This window comes from Lutra lutra, chromosome 5, assembly GCF_902655055.1.
Source record: "Lutra lutra chromosome 5, mLutLut1.2, whole genome shotgun sequence".
Taxonomy (NCBI): domain Eukaryota; kingdom Metazoa; phylum Chordata; class Mammalia; order Carnivora; family Mustelidae; genus Lutra; species Lutra lutra.
In genome coordinates this window covers 33,651,392-33,668,384 of record NC_062282.1, presented here as the reverse complement: position 1 = coordinate 33,668,384, position 16,993 = coordinate 33,651,392, and the positions used below count along the sequence as shown (strand labels likewise).

The 16,993-nt window shown below is 37.8% G+C and overlaps 1 protein-coding gene across 2 annotated transcripts in view; it reads left to right on the top strand.

Annotated features, from left to right (window-relative positions):
- Positions 1-16,993, top strand: part of OXCT1 (3-oxoacid CoA-transferase 1) — a 343,538-nt gene that overhangs the window by 278,553 nt on the left and 47,992 nt on the right. For both annotated transcript variants that reach the window (XM_047730975.1, XM_047730974.1), the window contains 4 exons: positions 2,782-2,876; positions 4,514-4,562; positions 10,437-10,509; positions 11,118-11,193. In XM_047730975.1, the coding sequence (XP_047586931.1) occupies positions 2,782-2,876; positions 4,514-4,562; positions 10,437-10,509; positions 11,118-11,193 (293 nt within the window). The remainder of the gene's footprint in view (positions 1-2,781; positions 2,877-4,513; positions 4,563-10,436; positions 10,510-11,117; positions 11,194-16,993) is intronic.

The window sequence follows — 16,993 nt, the reverse complement described above, 5'->3', positions numbered from 1 at the left end:
AAAGCAATGAATCAATTTTACAAAATGTGGCATATAACCTAAAGATATTGAAGTATATAAAATTGGAATTATAATCTGTTTGCCTTCTTGAAACAAAATGGGAACCAAAATTTGCTTAGCTATTTTATAATATACAATGGATTTCTAATGTACAATTTGGCATTTTGCTAAAGGTTATTAGGAAAAGAGATTACCCAAGATGAGGTTTCAAATCTCAGAAGTACTAGTTATAACAGTGCTATTTGCTTTCTCTGTGTTCTGACATTTGCATACTCATTGAAACATAAGATCCAACTTCTTAACAACCCCTGTTTCCTTTGGCAAGGGTCCCATGAGCGCACCCTTCTATGTCTAACGCTTTGTAAGGGTATTCAATGAATGATTCAAATCCTGCTTTAGATACTTTGTCAAAAAAAAAAAAAAAAAGGAGGTAGGTTGAGATAATTCAGTACAGTTACCATTCAGTTTTTTAATGTGTTTAACAGTGAGTCTCTTTGCCATTTTGCTGATTTTCAATGCATCAAACATTGAACTATACAATAACAAATACTGCATAAAATACAAATAGTGTTTGATAAAATAAATACTTGTTGAGTAGTAAATACACAAAAGCCATACTTAAAGGCCTAAAGGCATACTTAAAGTTCCTAAAAGAGAATCTAGATACATGATAACTGTCTTCTTTCTGCGAGCTTCCCCCAACCATGAATATCCTCTTTCAGACTGATCCTGACTGGGGAAACTCTCTGTTTCTACTTTATTTTTACTTCCACCACCTCATTTTTCTTTTTTTTCCAGTTTATACCTTGTGTAATAGTGAGAATTCACATGGGGGAGGAAAATATAATAGCACCTCTCTTTACCTCCGATATCAGCAAGATAGAGCATCAGCCAAGTTAACTGAGCAGGTAAAAGCTAGGCCCTGGGTTTTCTAATGACCATCAGTCAGTTGTTTTCCCACTGACATTTAAAGACTGACTGTATGATACCACTTATTTTAGATAATAATGGCTTCTAGGTGTTCTTTATTTGCTGTTATTATATTGCCTATGAAAAATATTTGCAAGTTAGTTCATATAAATGGTCTTTCCATTCCACCCACTTTTTTTCAACCCAGAGTACCCAGACTTCTTTATCCCTGGCATATTTGACCTACTAAAAAGCATTGAATAACTGAAAAAATTATAGGATATGATGGAAGAATTCAGGTAAGAAGCTTGTCATTGGGGTTGCCCTTATCTAAAATACTTGCTAATAATGAAATTAATATCTCAGTGTGATCTGTATATCACTGTGAGAAATGAAGTACAAACAACACTGTACTAGATTGTGATCTGGTAAGAAATGAACCAAGGAGCTTTTGTCAGAGCTGCTTAGAATTACTGTGTCTACAAGCAGTGTCTTGGTTCATTGATATCTTGCTAGCCTTCATAGTCTATAATATTGCAGCACATACAAACTTTTTTTTTTCTGGCTCTGATTCACAAAGATCTCACTGTTCCTAGAATCTCATCAAAGTGCCATGACTCTTTGTTCTAATTCTAAGGCCAGTCCTGCAGTCTGGGGTGGTCGTGTACAGTATAGACAACAGTTTCAGGCAGTGTGGGTATCTCTGATCTGATCAGCCTGTTTGTGTTGAGAGGCAAGTTTAAATCTACACCATTATACAAATCAGGACCCAATTTTGATCATTTGAGGAATAAGAGTCAAACTCTCAGCCCTTCAATGGACAAATGAGTGTAGAAGATATGGTCCATATATACAATGGAGTATTATGCCTCCATCAGAAAGGATGAATACCCAACTTTTGTATCAACATGGATGGGACTGGAGGAGATTATGCTGAGTGAAATAAGTCAAGCAGAGAGTCAATTATCATATGGTTTCACTTACTTGAGGAGCATAAGGAATAACACGGAGGACATTGGGAGATGGAGAGGAGAAGTGAGTTGGGGGAAATCGGAGGGGGAGACGAAGCATGAGAGACTGGCCTCTGAGAAACAAACTGAGGCTTTTGGAGGGGAGAGGGGTGGGGGTTGGGTGAGCCTGGTGGTGGGTATTATGGAGGGCATGTATTGCATGGAGCACTGGGTGTGGTACATAAACAATGAATCTTGGACCACTGAAAAAATAAATTAAAAAAAAAACAACAACTCTCAGCTCTGTGATGCCTTAGCTCAACTACTTTTTATGTGGTCTGTTATATTCACTGAAACTTAGCCACCTCCTCCATCTTCTTTATATCTTAGAGAAGATTCAGTTACCAATGAACGTTATCTCAGTGACTCAAAGGAATCATTGTGGTTTTAGACAGACCTTTTGGTATTGTCAGAAAACTTTCGTTTTAATTTAAAAATGATACCCCTTTTTGAGAATACTAAATCATTGTTATTTTTAGGTGGAGTTTTGAATAGTGAAAATTACTTTTAAACAAAGGTCAAGCCTTGTTTAATAATGTGTCTGTCATAATAAGTCATAATATACCAGTTCAAATTTGCTGAGCACATTAATGAAAATAAAATGTCTTACAATAAAAATGACCTCTGAATCCACCACTTTGATACCTTTACAGGAAAGCCTATTAATGTTATTGAAATTAGGGATTTTGTTTTTTAAAAAGATTACAAAATAATGCCTGGAGAGTGATGGGAGAATATGTTCAGTGATTACATTCAGAGCAAGTGCCTTTAAAGATCAGAAGTTCAGACTTCTATATGTGGCAGTTTATGGCATAATCTTTCTATCTTTTATACGGTGGACCTTAACATCTTTTTTCCCCAGCTAATTTGGGCATAGGAATCCCACTTCTGGCCAGCAACTTTATCAGCCCAAATATCACAGTTCATCTGCAAAGTGAAAATGGAATCTTGGGTTTGGTAAGACAGAAATTAATGTTTTATTTATCCAGTCTCGATAGAAAACGAGATAGTCCATACAGTGAAATCTTCTGAGAGTTGTTAGCTTGAAGTTCCCAGCCTTATTTTTAAGGTAGTTTCCTGACTATCTGGGCTTTCTGGCTGTTCATCCTGTGCCATCTTGTCATTGTCTTCCTCCCCTGGTGTGCCTGCTTCAGAGAGACCTCACAATGTCCTCCTGTTCAGATGAACTTTCTTAACTTTTGTGTGGTTGGACAAGGTAGTGAAGGTCATAAAGAATTCTGTAGTAAACAATGATCTGTAAGGCTCTGAATGAGAAACTGAAAAGTAAGGTTTTTACTCAAGGAATAGGGACATGTTTTGACAAACGATTAATTTAAAAAGTTCTTCTTACCTAATTCTCATTTTGAGTCCAAGTTGTTCAAAAGGAAAGAATTTTTCTCTTCCTCAAGACTAACCTTCCAGATGAGCTCAACATTCTCACAGAATTTGGATATACTTTTTACTCAGTACTCTAATAATAAGAAATACTTTTGCTTCCTGGGTGACATTTTTTTACGTAATGTTAACTATGGCAGAGATTATATATAGTTTGGCCAGTTTATAGGATTTCTAATCTCCTGTTGTTCTGAGTAGACCTTAACTGTTCATGCAATAAAAATTGTGTATATGGAACAGTATATCTAGTCTTTAAAACATAAATAATGATCAGGAGCATATAGTTGATACTGATTGAGGTGGTAATCATGACCATCTTCAGATGCGCAAAACTGACATGAGTCTGGATAAAAGATTCATGTTGCAGCCACAGAGGGACCAATTCCCTCATTTAGAAGACAAGGGAAATGAGTTGATATATCTTATCCATGGTCAGTGTTTAAAGGGAAAATTTACATAGTCCTAAAATACTAGTTGCCACTTCAGTTTATTTAAACGATACATGTTTGGTCCCTCATTTTGAAAGCATGTTAGAATTTCCTAGCTCAGATTTCCTCACTCTTGGTTCTCTCTTATGCCTCCCACCCCTTTTTTCCATTTCCTCCTGTTTTGTTTACTGTATGTTATGTTATAAAACAACTCACCCTATTCAAGTAATGTAGAGATGCCTTATAAAAATACATACAAAATTAAAAAGCAAAACTGAGAGTAACCAGGCAAAGGGAAAATAAAAAAACTTAGGTGTTGTGAGAAATAAGGTTAGGACTCCAAATTTGAGCCTTTAGGTGCTGCATACCAAAATGATGAAAATTTGCCTCTCTGCAACCCTCTAGTCAAATAAGGCAGCCATTTTGTTTGTGGTCATGGATGCTACCAGGAAGAGTTACAAGTAACACTGACTGCATCGTAGGCACTAAATAATTACTTTTGGTTTTAGTGAAGTGTATTTCTAATATTAACATTTCTTTTCAAACTTGGTAATTTCTAGGAAATAATTTTTTATTTATCACAGTTATTAGTATGGGAAAGACTAATCAATATGAGAAATAGCCATGAACGTACTGGAATTATTTTTAGAAGGTTCACTTCAAGTCTTTTGATAGTACTATCCCAGGGTTTTTAGAGAAGTTACTTATATTATGATTTTAGTGTGTGACTCAGTGAGAAACTTCTTTTACTAACTCAGTGTGCTTTGACAGGGTCCGTATCCACTACAAAATGAAGTTGATGCAGATCTAATCAATGCAGGTAAACTCCCTCACATGTTTTTCCAGTGTTTTCCTTGGCTATTAATTTAGTTCTCTGCCAAATAAGAGAAAGGAGTTGGGCTTAATTGTCTTGATTGCCTTTTCCTGGAGAGTGCTCCATTGTGTTTTTCACTGCGGAGGGTAGAGAAGCCTTCTTAGTCTCTTTGCCTGACTTGCTCTTCAGAGATCATCTCTTACTTAGGGAAAAGTAAGATAATAGAGAAATTGCAGGTGGGGCTGCATATAATGGCAAGAGCTTTGATGGGTCAACCAGTGAGGGTCCTGCCTATACATAAGGGCACTCCTCAAATGGGGTAATGAGGAGAATTAAAGGAAAGGACCATTTACAAGGGTATGACCAAGATTGAGAAAAGGATGGTGAAGTACCACAGGGAGTTATTATCACCCTGAGGTCTTAAGGGACGGCAGGGGGGAGGGCCACCTAATCAGATCTATGACCTTTGGTAGAGGAATGCAGCCATCTTGCAGAAACCTGGACGAGGGGTGGAGGTCTTCTCTGCTCAATCTTCTTCTTGCACATTCCATTGGCCAATCCCAGGCTGGAATATGTCTGCCTTCTTGTGATGAGAAGGATGACAAGTGGATCCGTAGAGGCAAGAAGAAAAGATTGGCACACTGGTGTCTTTGTTCTGAATAATACTTACTGTCCCCCAGTCATCACTGGAGGAGAAGAGCATCCTTCAGAGGTTCTAGGGTATTTAGAGATGTACTCTGCCCCTAAGTATAACCCAGTGATGTGAGTAATAGGGACTTTTGAACTGGCACTCTAGCCTATCTTCTCTTATTCCCACATTTATATGCTTTGCCTTTTATTATAAGCCTTTTATTTGACTGTGACATAGAGTTGCTTTTAGCAGCCTAGAGGAGAAAAAAAACAGGCCAGACCCTTTGGCCATTGTTACCGCCCATGCTTGAGGCAACATTCCCACTTTCTGGGGCTGAAGGTTATTCTTACTTTGGGGCTGCTCACAAGAAGCTGATTTTTATACTCTAGTGTGATTTTTTTTTTTTTACCCTTCTTTTACTCTTGAATTCAAACTACCCCCACAAAAGTATTATTCTTACTTCTTATTCAAAAATAGTACATGTAAATCTCAGAAGAGCAGCAATATTAGCTGAACATAAAGGCCAGCTGCCAAGCAGAATTGATGTTTGATACTTAGAATTTTTGGAAGTAAAAACGCTTCTGGTTGAATAGTTGAATTAGCTAACACGACTCAACCCTGAAAGGCCCACTGTGATAAAGCAATGACATTTAACTAAGGCTGTAATTTAATTGTACTGTACCCTTTAGCAATAGCTCATTGATCTGTGAAAATATTTGCTGCTTGGTTTAATTAATTTATGATGTTAGTGAGTTATTTGCAAAATGAATAACTCCATTTTCCACATTTTAGGCCTGAGTTCATAAAACCCACTTTCCTTGGAAAAGTAGTTAGTCTTTTCAGTGATTATTGGACAGTAGGCATTTTTGATTCCATGAGCTTAAAAGTAGCTCAATCGTAATGAAGCCACTAGTTTTGTTTTTTGTTTTTTTTTTTTTTTTTTTTTTTTTTATTTATTTGACAGACAGAGATCAATCACAAGGAGGCAGAGAGGCAGCCAGAGAGAGAAAAGAAGAAGCAAACTCCCCGCTTAGCAGAGAGCCCGATGTGGGGCTCGATCCCAGGACCCTGGGATCATGACCTGAGCCGAAGGCAGAGGCTTTAACCCACTGAGCCACCCAGGCACCCCTGAAGCCACTAGTTTTATATTTTAACTCCTGAAATACCATGTATAATCTTAGACTGCTTTATAAAACAATAATTCATTGCTTTTTGGAAGCCAAGTTGCAGATCAGCTTATTAATATTTTAACTCTTTCATCAAAGTTGTGCTTAGGATTTATGTTGCTTTTGACTTTGGAGCTATCTAAATTAGAGAGGAAATACTTTGAGCTAAAGAGCCCAGAATACATATTGGTGATCTCCCCGACTCCCCAAATTTGGAAGTTACCTGGAAGATCAGCCCCTTCTAAATAATAACCTCAAGGTTATGAAAAAATGAATGACCCCACCTTACAGCACCATTTTGTTTGCAGCGTATTTTTTCATACTTCTATACCATTTGAGTCTCACATGAAAACACCGTACAGATTGGGAAACTGAAGCCCAGAGTAGTGATGTAATGTCCCCAGGATCCCATTGCTAGAGACTGGACTCACACAGTGTCTCCTGGCCTTTTCCTCTACACATTGGAGCTATACCCACTGCTACCCTAAGTTTTAAAAAGGTGGAGAGGGCCATGCTTACAGCAACATTTCAGAGGTTCTGTTAAGATTTGCATTATTCTGATGCAATTATGAAATTTCCAATGGTTCTCACGTTTTAGCTTTCCTATTAATGTATATTTTGCATTCTTCTCATTTCTTAATTGTTTTCTTTTAATATACAGTGTTTTAAATGACTTACCTTTGATTAAAACTGCCATAGAAAGAACCACCATGTTAATCTCATGTCTCATAAATATCCCTGGCCTCTGCCATGTGCCTCCGGGGCAGTGGTTCTTAGTAAGCAAGTGGGGATATTTGACAATGGGCGGAGACATTTTTGATTGCTGGTGTTATCAACAAGTAGTCGGTAGAGGTCAGGGCTGCTGTTAATTATCCTACAATAACCGAAACAGCCCCCCTCAAAAAGTTATCCAGCTCCAAATGTCAACAATGCCTTCTCTGGAGCCCTTTGTGCCACAACTGAAGAATCGCAGGCCTGCAGACTAAGGCACAAAGGAGTACAGCATTCAGGACCTGTCGGGTAGTTGCACCTGCCCTTTCCAGCTTTATCTTCGCTACACCCTTCAAGGACTCCTGTGTTCGCCCATCCCGGACTCCTGGATCTGTTCTGATCATGACTCAACCTTCCTTCCTCCATACCTTTGCTCTTCCTGTGCCTATCACCAGAGGTTTTGTTCTGTCCCCTTCTTTTTGCATCCTCATCTCCTTATCAGTAATTTCCTATTGAAATGTGTTATACGCATTCTCAAAGCTCCAGTTCATTTGATCTTCTATGGTTCAGAAATGCCCCTCCTTTGAACCTATAACATCTAGTGTCTCTCATCTTGCCTTGTAAATTATTCATGTATATTTATCTCTCTAGCTGAATAGCATATTCCTTTGGCTTCGGGCAGTGGTTCTCTGAAGTGTGGTACAGCAACAGTGTCACCATCGCCAGGGACCTATTAGAAATAGAGATTCTCAGGCCCCATCACAAGCCCACTGAATTCCAAACTCTGGGAATTTGGCTCAGATACCTGCTCTCCATGTAATTCTGATGGGTGTTAAAGTTTGAGAACCATTAGTTTAGGGCATCTGTGTTTGGTCTGTAACACTGTTTAAGGCACAGAGCAGCCGTTTACTTGATGTTGAGTAAACCACATGTTAAATCATGAGCCAAAGGACTCAGGAGCTATGAAACTGAATAACCACGTTTGCCCAAATATCATGAAAGGATCTAGACACATGCAGAGAAAAACTGGAGGAAACAGAAATCAATCAGGAATAGTCAAATAAGAAAGTTCTTATTCTTCTATATTGATTGTACATTGATTACAGTTATTTCTTGACCAGATTTGGGCATCATATTTGAAAAACATGGATTTAACTTTAGGATATCTATTTTTATTTAGATATTGGATATTTAAAAATACTAACAACTAACTTGGCTTCCAGAGAATGTAATTTATAACACGCCAGAATGTTTTAGCAGGTGCCTGACAATAACTATTTTTTATGAGAGTTGTTTTCTGGGCTCTTAAAACTATGCTCCATAAATCACATGGGGAGAGCCAGAGCCTTGCACTGATCTCCAAGTTTCCTGTGTCTGGTAAATAATGCCTTCTATGTACTGTCAGCTGGTGGAGACTGCCCTTTAGAAGCCATTGTGCTTTAGCACATGGAGAACAAAGAATTGAAATTTTATGTTTCTCTGCTTTTTTGTCCCTACACATTCTTGGTCCTTGCTTATCCACCTCACAGGACCAGTGAGGAACCAGATTTGCTAGATATGAAAGTAGTGTTAGGATCAAGTTTAGGGGCACCTGGGTGGCTCAGTCAGTTAAGCATTTGCCTTCAGCTCAGGTCATGATCCAGGGTCGTGGGATGGAGCCCCATGTTGGGCTCCCTGCTCAGTGGGGAGCCTGCTTCCCCTTATCCTCCCCACCCCGTGCTCTCTCTCACTATCTCTGTCACTGTCTCTCTCTCTCTCTCTCAAATAAATAAATAAAATCTTAAAGAAAAAAAAAAAGAATCAAGTTTAGTTGTATTACGCCTGTCCTGAAACCTAGAGCTCCCAGGCTGGCTTTTAGCTCTGCTGTATGAGACAGTGGCTGGGTCCTGTAGCATTTATCCCTAGGGGGGTGATGGCACTGTCTCTTTTATAATTAGGTTTGGAGTGAGGGATAAAAAAAATGGCAATAGTAAAAGCTTGTCTTTGGAGTCTGTTCTCTGTGCCAGGTGCTGTAGTAAGGATTTTGCATGCAATATTTCATTTAATCCTCCAAATTTTATGTGCTACCTAAAAAAGCCCCTACTGACCACACCAGAAAGTATTTTCCAGACCTTTCATCTTTATAGTACTTTGGAAGATGTGAAAATGTTACCCCTGTTTAGAATCCAACTCCTTTGGGGAATAAATATTTCAGCATGATATAAATAGCCTCTTTCTCTCTACTTGAGCTCCAGTGGAGAGGGATATTAATAGAGAATTTAGCTTTCAGGCAAGGCTTGAGAAGCTGAGGGTACAGCTGTATTGCACACCTGGGCATGAACCACTCTGGTTCGGCTTTACTTTGTTCCAGCCCTAGAATCATAACTTTTCTTCCTCTTCCATTTGACTCCTTTATTACACTAGAATAATGCACGGGGTATTCTCATACAGTTGGCTTCTCTTTGGCAGAGTGGCATGTGGGCACTTTTCTGGTAAAGACTAGAAGCCTCCTCCTCGGCACTGTACATGCAGGAAATGGATCACAAAAAGAAGATGAAATATACAAGTCAGGTGGTAGGATTGGTTGTGTGGGGACTGCATGATCTTGGAGATCTTTCCAGCTCTGAACTTTTTATTATGAGGTATAAGTTTTGGAAGAGGTCTTTCCAAGGGGACCTCTTGGAAGTTACCATTAGATATGTGAACCAGTATTAGGATGTTATTCTTTGATCTCATCAAAGTCCTATAATTTTAACAAACAGGAACAAGAAAGGAAATATGAGGCAGAGAGAGAGAGATTAAAAGAAGAGGTTCAGGCCTAATGATATTATGAAATTAAGGGGCAACTTGCTTTCTAGATCATTTCTTGATTTTTAAGAAACATCTGAGGAGCATCTTCTGTGTCATTCCTTGGAAGTTGCAATTCTTCCTGCTTGTTCCATGGTTTCCCTGCTCCACTGACTTACAGTAGCGCTGAATTCTGACCAGTGCTTTCCAGGGGCTCCTTTTCCCTCACTCTTATCAGCATTTAGCAGGGGCTTGTGGAGGGAGTGGGGCTGGAGAGAGGTGGGAATGGTTAGAGGTGAGGGGGGTGAGGGGAGTGCTTTGTCTGTAGAGAATTTCAAAAACAGTAATAAAATTAAAAGTCGGTCTGCTTTCTGTCATCACCATGCAGGGTCAAATCTGAACAATGCCACTGACTAAATACTCCTCTTCACAGGGCAACAGTTCCCACTGTACCCCACAGCCCCATTGCCACAGCAGTCTGGTTAAAGGGACCTCAGTTCTTTAGGAAACAGAGAAGGTACAGACCTCTCTCTGCATGATTTCCACTCTTAGAAATCTAATAGCTTTTTCTTCTCTTTGCTTCCTTTCTTGTGTATGTGTGTTTAGGCAAGGAAACAGTTACTGTTCTTCCAGGAGCCTCTTACTTCTCCAGCGATGAATCATTTGCGATGATTAGAGGGTATGTAACAACGGAGCCCCCGTGTTTCAAATGGCATGGAATGAACTGAGTCATCCCCTGAACGTGTTAGCAGGGCTTCGAAACGTAGCCACGTCTCCCAGCCAGAAAATGGTCATGGGCTCATTCAGCTGCACCAAGATAGGAAATTATTCACATTGAGCATTGGGAATTGGAACATTGAGCTCACTGTTATTAAAAGAACCCCCCAAATGGAGTATTTATCTATGTGCTGAGAATACTGAAGTAAACATTTTTAAAGTTCTTTCTGAGGATGCTAACATTTTCTACAAAACTGTGTTTTCATTTTCTAGATAGCGTTTACCTTCAAATCAAGCCACATTACCCCTCACCAGAGGAAACAAACTCACTGTGTACACCTGTTTTTAATTTGTTTTTGGAGACAATATAGGCTATAATATTTTTTAAAGAACTCTTAATGGTTATTTCTCTACATCGGCTTGAGCTGATTGATTTGGAAGATCTGGGATTGGGTGGGAGAAAACAAATTTATTTTGGAGGGTATAGAATTATTTTAATTGCTGGCAATTTCAAGCAAATGGGACACAAAGCTTGTGAAATTTGCTTTATATTTCCTTTTTCTCTCTCAGGGGACATGTCAATCTAACAATGCTAGGAGCAATGCAGGTTTCCAAGTATGGTGACCTGGCTAACTGGATGATACCTGTAAGTAGACATTTTTCTTCTGAATTAAGTGTGGGTCAACATAACTATTTTTTAAGAAAAATCTTGTTGAATTGCTATGAGAGCGCAGCATAATTATTATAAAAATAAGGAAATATTTTAATAATATTTAATATTTTAGTCAAATTTTGGTAAAGCAGCTACTGAGAACTATTTGGCTTTACTTGTTTACCGTGTAGTTGGAACTAAAAAGGTGGGATCAGGGCCAAAACATAATTTTCCATAAGGAACAGAGAACTAGGGAAGATGAAAAATAAATGGGTTAATTCTGATAAAAATAAGGAATACCAGTATTTGTTATAGCTAAATTTTTATAACCAGAAAGAACAATTAACAAGTTCATTAATTTTGTGTTGATGCTCTATTTTGTTATTCATGGTGGTTAAAGACCTTTCTTGATTGGTTGATCTTGTGACCTCATAAGTAATCAATCACATTGTCTTCTGTTAGGGAATATAGAACTTGTGATGTTTAAACATGTTTGTAAAATGCAGTTTTCATTTACTAATGGCTTAAATCAAGGAAAAACCACTTACAGTCAGCTTTGGAGAAAGGACTGTAATCAGTTGACTTAATTTATGACTGTGGTTTGTTACGTTCCAGGTTGTTGCTTTGTGATATGCGTATGGAAACAAGAAATAATGCATGTCCATGAGTATGAGCTCATTTTGGCTGGTGGCTCAAGTTACTCTTTCTGTGTGTATACTTAAGGGTTTCTGTGATTTTTCTGTATCGTCAGCTAAAAGGAGTTTAAGTAACTGATGCTGATGTTCTATGATTTGAAAGTTTTTCTGAAATCTCTTAGGTTTTTTTTCTCTAGCAATTTTTTGAGGAAGGTGGATTAATATAGTTGATGACAGTGTCAGAGAGCTCTTTTGATCTAATATACCATGAAATATTATTTTAAACTTTGAATAATTATTAAAGCCCTGGTTCTCAAACTTGCTTGCATATTAGAATCACATGACAGTTTTAAAAAATATTGACTGCTGGGTCCCACTCCCAGAATTTCCACCTTACTTAGTATGGGATATAGCCTAGCTGGCTACTGGCTGGCTCAGTTGGTAGAGCATGCTGCTCTTGATCTTGGGGTCATGAGTTCAAGCCCCACATTAGGGATAGAGTTTACTTAAAATAATAATAATGAAAAAAAAAATAAGGGAGAAATATCACTGAACCATTAATAGTAAGAACCCTTAGCAGATCATGGAATATGTTGTTACTTTAGTTTTAAAATGTTTATCATTCTAAATCAGCCATGGTTATAAGAGTTGGCAGCCTTTGAAGGCTTCAGAGGAATTAGGGAGGATCTCCTGAATGTTGTACAGTGAATCAGATTGACAATTTATGGGAATACTTATTTGTGTAGAGAATCAGAATATATATCTGTTTTCAAATTTTTTAAAAAGGCCATATGGAGTAAAAGGAGTTAAAAATATAAGCCCTGGGTTCTAGCCCTGACTCTACCCAGTAATCAGTGTGACCTTGAACATGTCACTTAAACTCTTCTGGTTAAAGCATCCCAATCTATAAAATGAGGATTTGAGACTAGATGATTTCAGATGTCCTGTCTGGCTCTCATAGCTTGGTGGGTAAGAGCAAGGGCCCTGTAGTGAGACAGCTATAGGTTGAAACCCAATTTTTGTGCCTTGCTAGCAGTGTAAATGAGGCAGTTGCCTACATTTCTTCATCTGTATAATGGGAATGATAGAATACTACCTGCTGTATAATAGGATTATATAAAGGAATAAATGATACAATGTATACAAAGTACATATCACTTTACGTATGACGTATATGAGCTTGACATAGAGTACAAGCTAAATGCTTATTATTATTTGACAACTTAAGAATGAAAATTGGGGGTACCTGGCAGAGAAGGGAGTAGAATTAGTTACTATGAACAGAAACAATCTAGTTTTAAATACGTCTGTTTCTCTGGACTGTTAACAAGTTTTGAAATCAGTTTGCACAGTGGTCATTAGTATGGAGCAGAAACATGTTCAACACATTTTTCCCTTCGGGGAACATGGGCATTTTTAAAAAGTCAGTATATGTTTTGTTTATATTATGGTTTAGCGCACAGGGAGGCTAGAAGCTCTTACAGAGTATATATTATGTATTCCTGTGTAGGAAAGATTTTTCAACATGTGTCACTTTTTTACATATCCTGTGGGGATTCCTGTGAGTGACTAAAATATCAGTGTTTGTTACTTTATAATTTTCTTAATACTCTCAGAGCTCATGTGTTTCCAAATGACTGGACCTAGTAGGACAGTGATGGAGAACTCTGGAGTTCTGAAGAAACAAAAACTAAACATAAAAAGTGTTCTGTGTCTGGTTCTATTCTTTTGGTAGTGGAAGTTGGTAGTGTCATTTCTTTTTTCTTTCTTTCTTTTTTCTTTTTTTTTTTTTTTTTTTTTTTGAGAGAGAAAGAACTTGAGAAGCGGGTATGGGGAAGGGCAGAGGGAGAGGGAGAGAGAGAATCTTGAGCAGGCTCCATGGCTAGCTTGGAGCCCAACACTGGGCTCAATTTCATAACCCCGAGATCATGACCTGAGCCAAAACCAAGAGCTGGATGCTTGATTTCCTTGGACCTGAGCCACCCAGGCACCCTGGTAGTGTTATTTCTGATGAGCTTCTCTTTTGTTCCTTTAATAACTGATAAACATTCCTTGGATTCTTCGTGTGTGATGCATAGTGGATATTTTGACTCTTTCGAATGCAAAATAGGTTAAGAATCAAGACCATGAGCTTTAGCTTGTAATAAACTTGAATTTCAGTTCTCTCCCTAACAGATCATACAATCCAGAGTACATGTTTTTGTTAGGATTAATTGAGAAGAAAATGAAAAGTGGCCGCCAAAAGCACTCCATAAATAGTGGCTATTTTTATCTTCTTCAGTGCTCTGTTGCTTAACATTAGAGAGGAAATATTTGCCTTAAAGCACACTGGTGTGAGCAAGACTATTTTACAGTAGCTAGTACAACCTGCTTATCCTGAGTTCGTATTCAAGTACCAAAAATTAAACCTTTTGAGGGCACATTTCTTGCTCTCACTGGTTATGGATAAGATACAGCCTATCCTCTTTATATAAAGTTTCAGTGAGAAATCTATTGTTTTTTGTCCCAAAGATTTATGTTGATTATTAAAATTCAGATATATTTTTATTGCAAGATCTGGCGGTTAAGCTGAAAAGTTCAGCTTTATTATATCATTTTTCATTTACTTTTATCTTTTTAGTCAGTTGAATAATCTTTCAGAGGCTGTAAAGCCTTGAGTTTCTCTGCATCATGGTATCCTCATCAATTACCACGATGTCAGATTACAGTAAACATTGTGCTTTTAAGGCAGGTAAATGGTATGGATACTCTTCGTCTCATCCTTTCATAGCTTCTTAGTATGCAGTGTTTGTCTCCTGTACACAGAGTTTTAAAAATTCTGCCCTGAACATCCAAAGAGAGAGAATGTGACCAAATAGTCATTGGCTCCTTCAAGTTCCCTGATTATTGTGATGACGGTAAAACCCCAGGCAAGCCATGAAAATGTAGACAGATGTGTAGCCCTTTGAATCTGCATTCAGAACTGCTCTGGCTTTCCTAATACCTATTTTTGGAAAACAGCTGCCATAGATTATTGACTTGTGAGGGGAAGCAGATGTGTATGAGCAGTAATAGGAACTAGCTACAGAAAACGTGCAACCGTGGCCGACTGGCCACGGCTGCTATATGTGAGCGACACGACAGCCAAGGGCTTGCCCCTTCTGCAAGGGGAGAATTGAAACAAGGGAGTCTTAAGGCAAAGGAAAACAGGATGTATTTTGTTTGTTTTTCCTTCACATTTAAAAAATTTCTTTGTACATTTTAAAAGAAGAAATACAAGTGGGTGTAGTCATGTATGCTAGATGTATGAGTGCACAAAATTGGTTTGGTATTCTAGTTGTGTCTTTTTAAAATAAAGCTAACTCTAGTCTTCTGTTTGTGACAATGAAGGAGGTTTGTGTTCAAGATTTAACCAATGTGATGTCAATGATATCTCAGTAAAGTTAGGAAAAATTTAGAAAATTAAAAAAGGATTTAATCTAGTGGTTTAATTGCATACAGTATAGTCTAAATATTAAATCCACAGTTACAGATACAGAAATATAAAGATTAAAGCACAGATATAAACACACAGATACAGAGCTGGATTTAACACACTTGTCTTGTTCTACAAACCGGAAATAAGGAAAATGGCAGAGAAAATATGTATGTATGGTATTATGCTTTTATAGTTACTCAGTAATACGTTTGCCATCTCAGTGTAATGTAGTGGAAAGTGTGCAGAATTTTGGGATTAGACCTAGGCTTAAATACTGGCTCTGTCACTTATTGGTGGTATAGCACATCATTTTATTTTGGTATACTCATTTATAAAATGATACTATTTAACTCGTATGCTGTTCTGGGGATTAAACTAGTTAATTCAGCAAATATTAGGCATGTATTAAGGGCCATGTACTGTTCTTGCCTCTGAAAGATGAAGCAGTTAACAAAAGACATGAAATCCTCTGCAGTTGGGAGCTGATGTTCTGGCGGGCTCCACACATATGGCCCATGTGCTGACTGTGGCCCACTGCCTCTTTTTGAAATAAAGTTTTACTGGAACATAGCCACATCCATTCATTTGTGTATTACCTGTAGCTGCTTTTGTGCTGCAACAGCAGGGTTGAGTAATTTCAACAGAGACTGTATGGACTGCAAATCCTAAAATAGTTACCATGTAACACTGCACAAAGAAGCTTGCCAGCTCCTGCCTTAGATCATTGGTTTGAAACCTTTCTTATTTTCTAATGTAAGCAAGTAATGCTATTAATTTCTCTCTATGCACAGTATTAGTGATATCCCACAAATTTTTATATATTGTGCTTTCATTTTCAGTTCACTTTTCTTCAAAATATTTGCTCATCTCCCTTTGTGATTTTTTTATGTGACTTGTTGGTTATTTGGAAGTATGTCATTTCACTTCCAGATAATTGGTGATTTTCCACATAACTTTGTTAATTTCTAGTTTAGTTGTCTTGAGGTCAGAAAACATACTTTATGTAGTTTCCATCCTTTTAAGTTTGAAATTTATTTATGGCCTAGAATATAGTCTGTCTTAGTGACTGTTGCAGCTGTACTAGGAAAGAATATGTATCCTGCTATTGTTGGGTAGAATGTCCTATAACTCAGTCAGGTCAAGTAGGTAGATAGCATTGAGGTTTTCTATGTCCTATCAATTACTGAGAAAGGAGTAACAAAATCTTCATCTGTAATTGTGCATTTGGCATTTTCTACTTTCAGTTGTATTACCTTTTGCTTTGTATATTTTAGAGTTCCATTATTGGTTGTATTACACAGTTAAGTACACAGTTAAGACTGTTATGCTCTTTTGACGAATTAACCTCAGTCATTATAGCCCACCTTATTTCTGGTAATATTTTGCATTCTGAAGTCTATTGTCTGATATTAATATAGTCAGTCTGCATATTATATATTTTTTTCCATTCTTCTACATGCAACCTATTAATGTCATTATATTTAAGTGAGCTGTATAGTTAATATATAGTTAGGTCTTGATCTTTTATCTAGTTTTATCTCTGACCTTTTTTTTTTTTTTTTTTTTTTTTAAAGATTTTATTTATTTGACAGACAGAGATCACAAGTAGAGAGGCAGGCAGAGAGAGAGAGAAGGAAGCAGGCTCCCTGCTGAGCAGAGATCCTGATGCGGGGCTCGATACCAGGACCCTGGGATCATGACC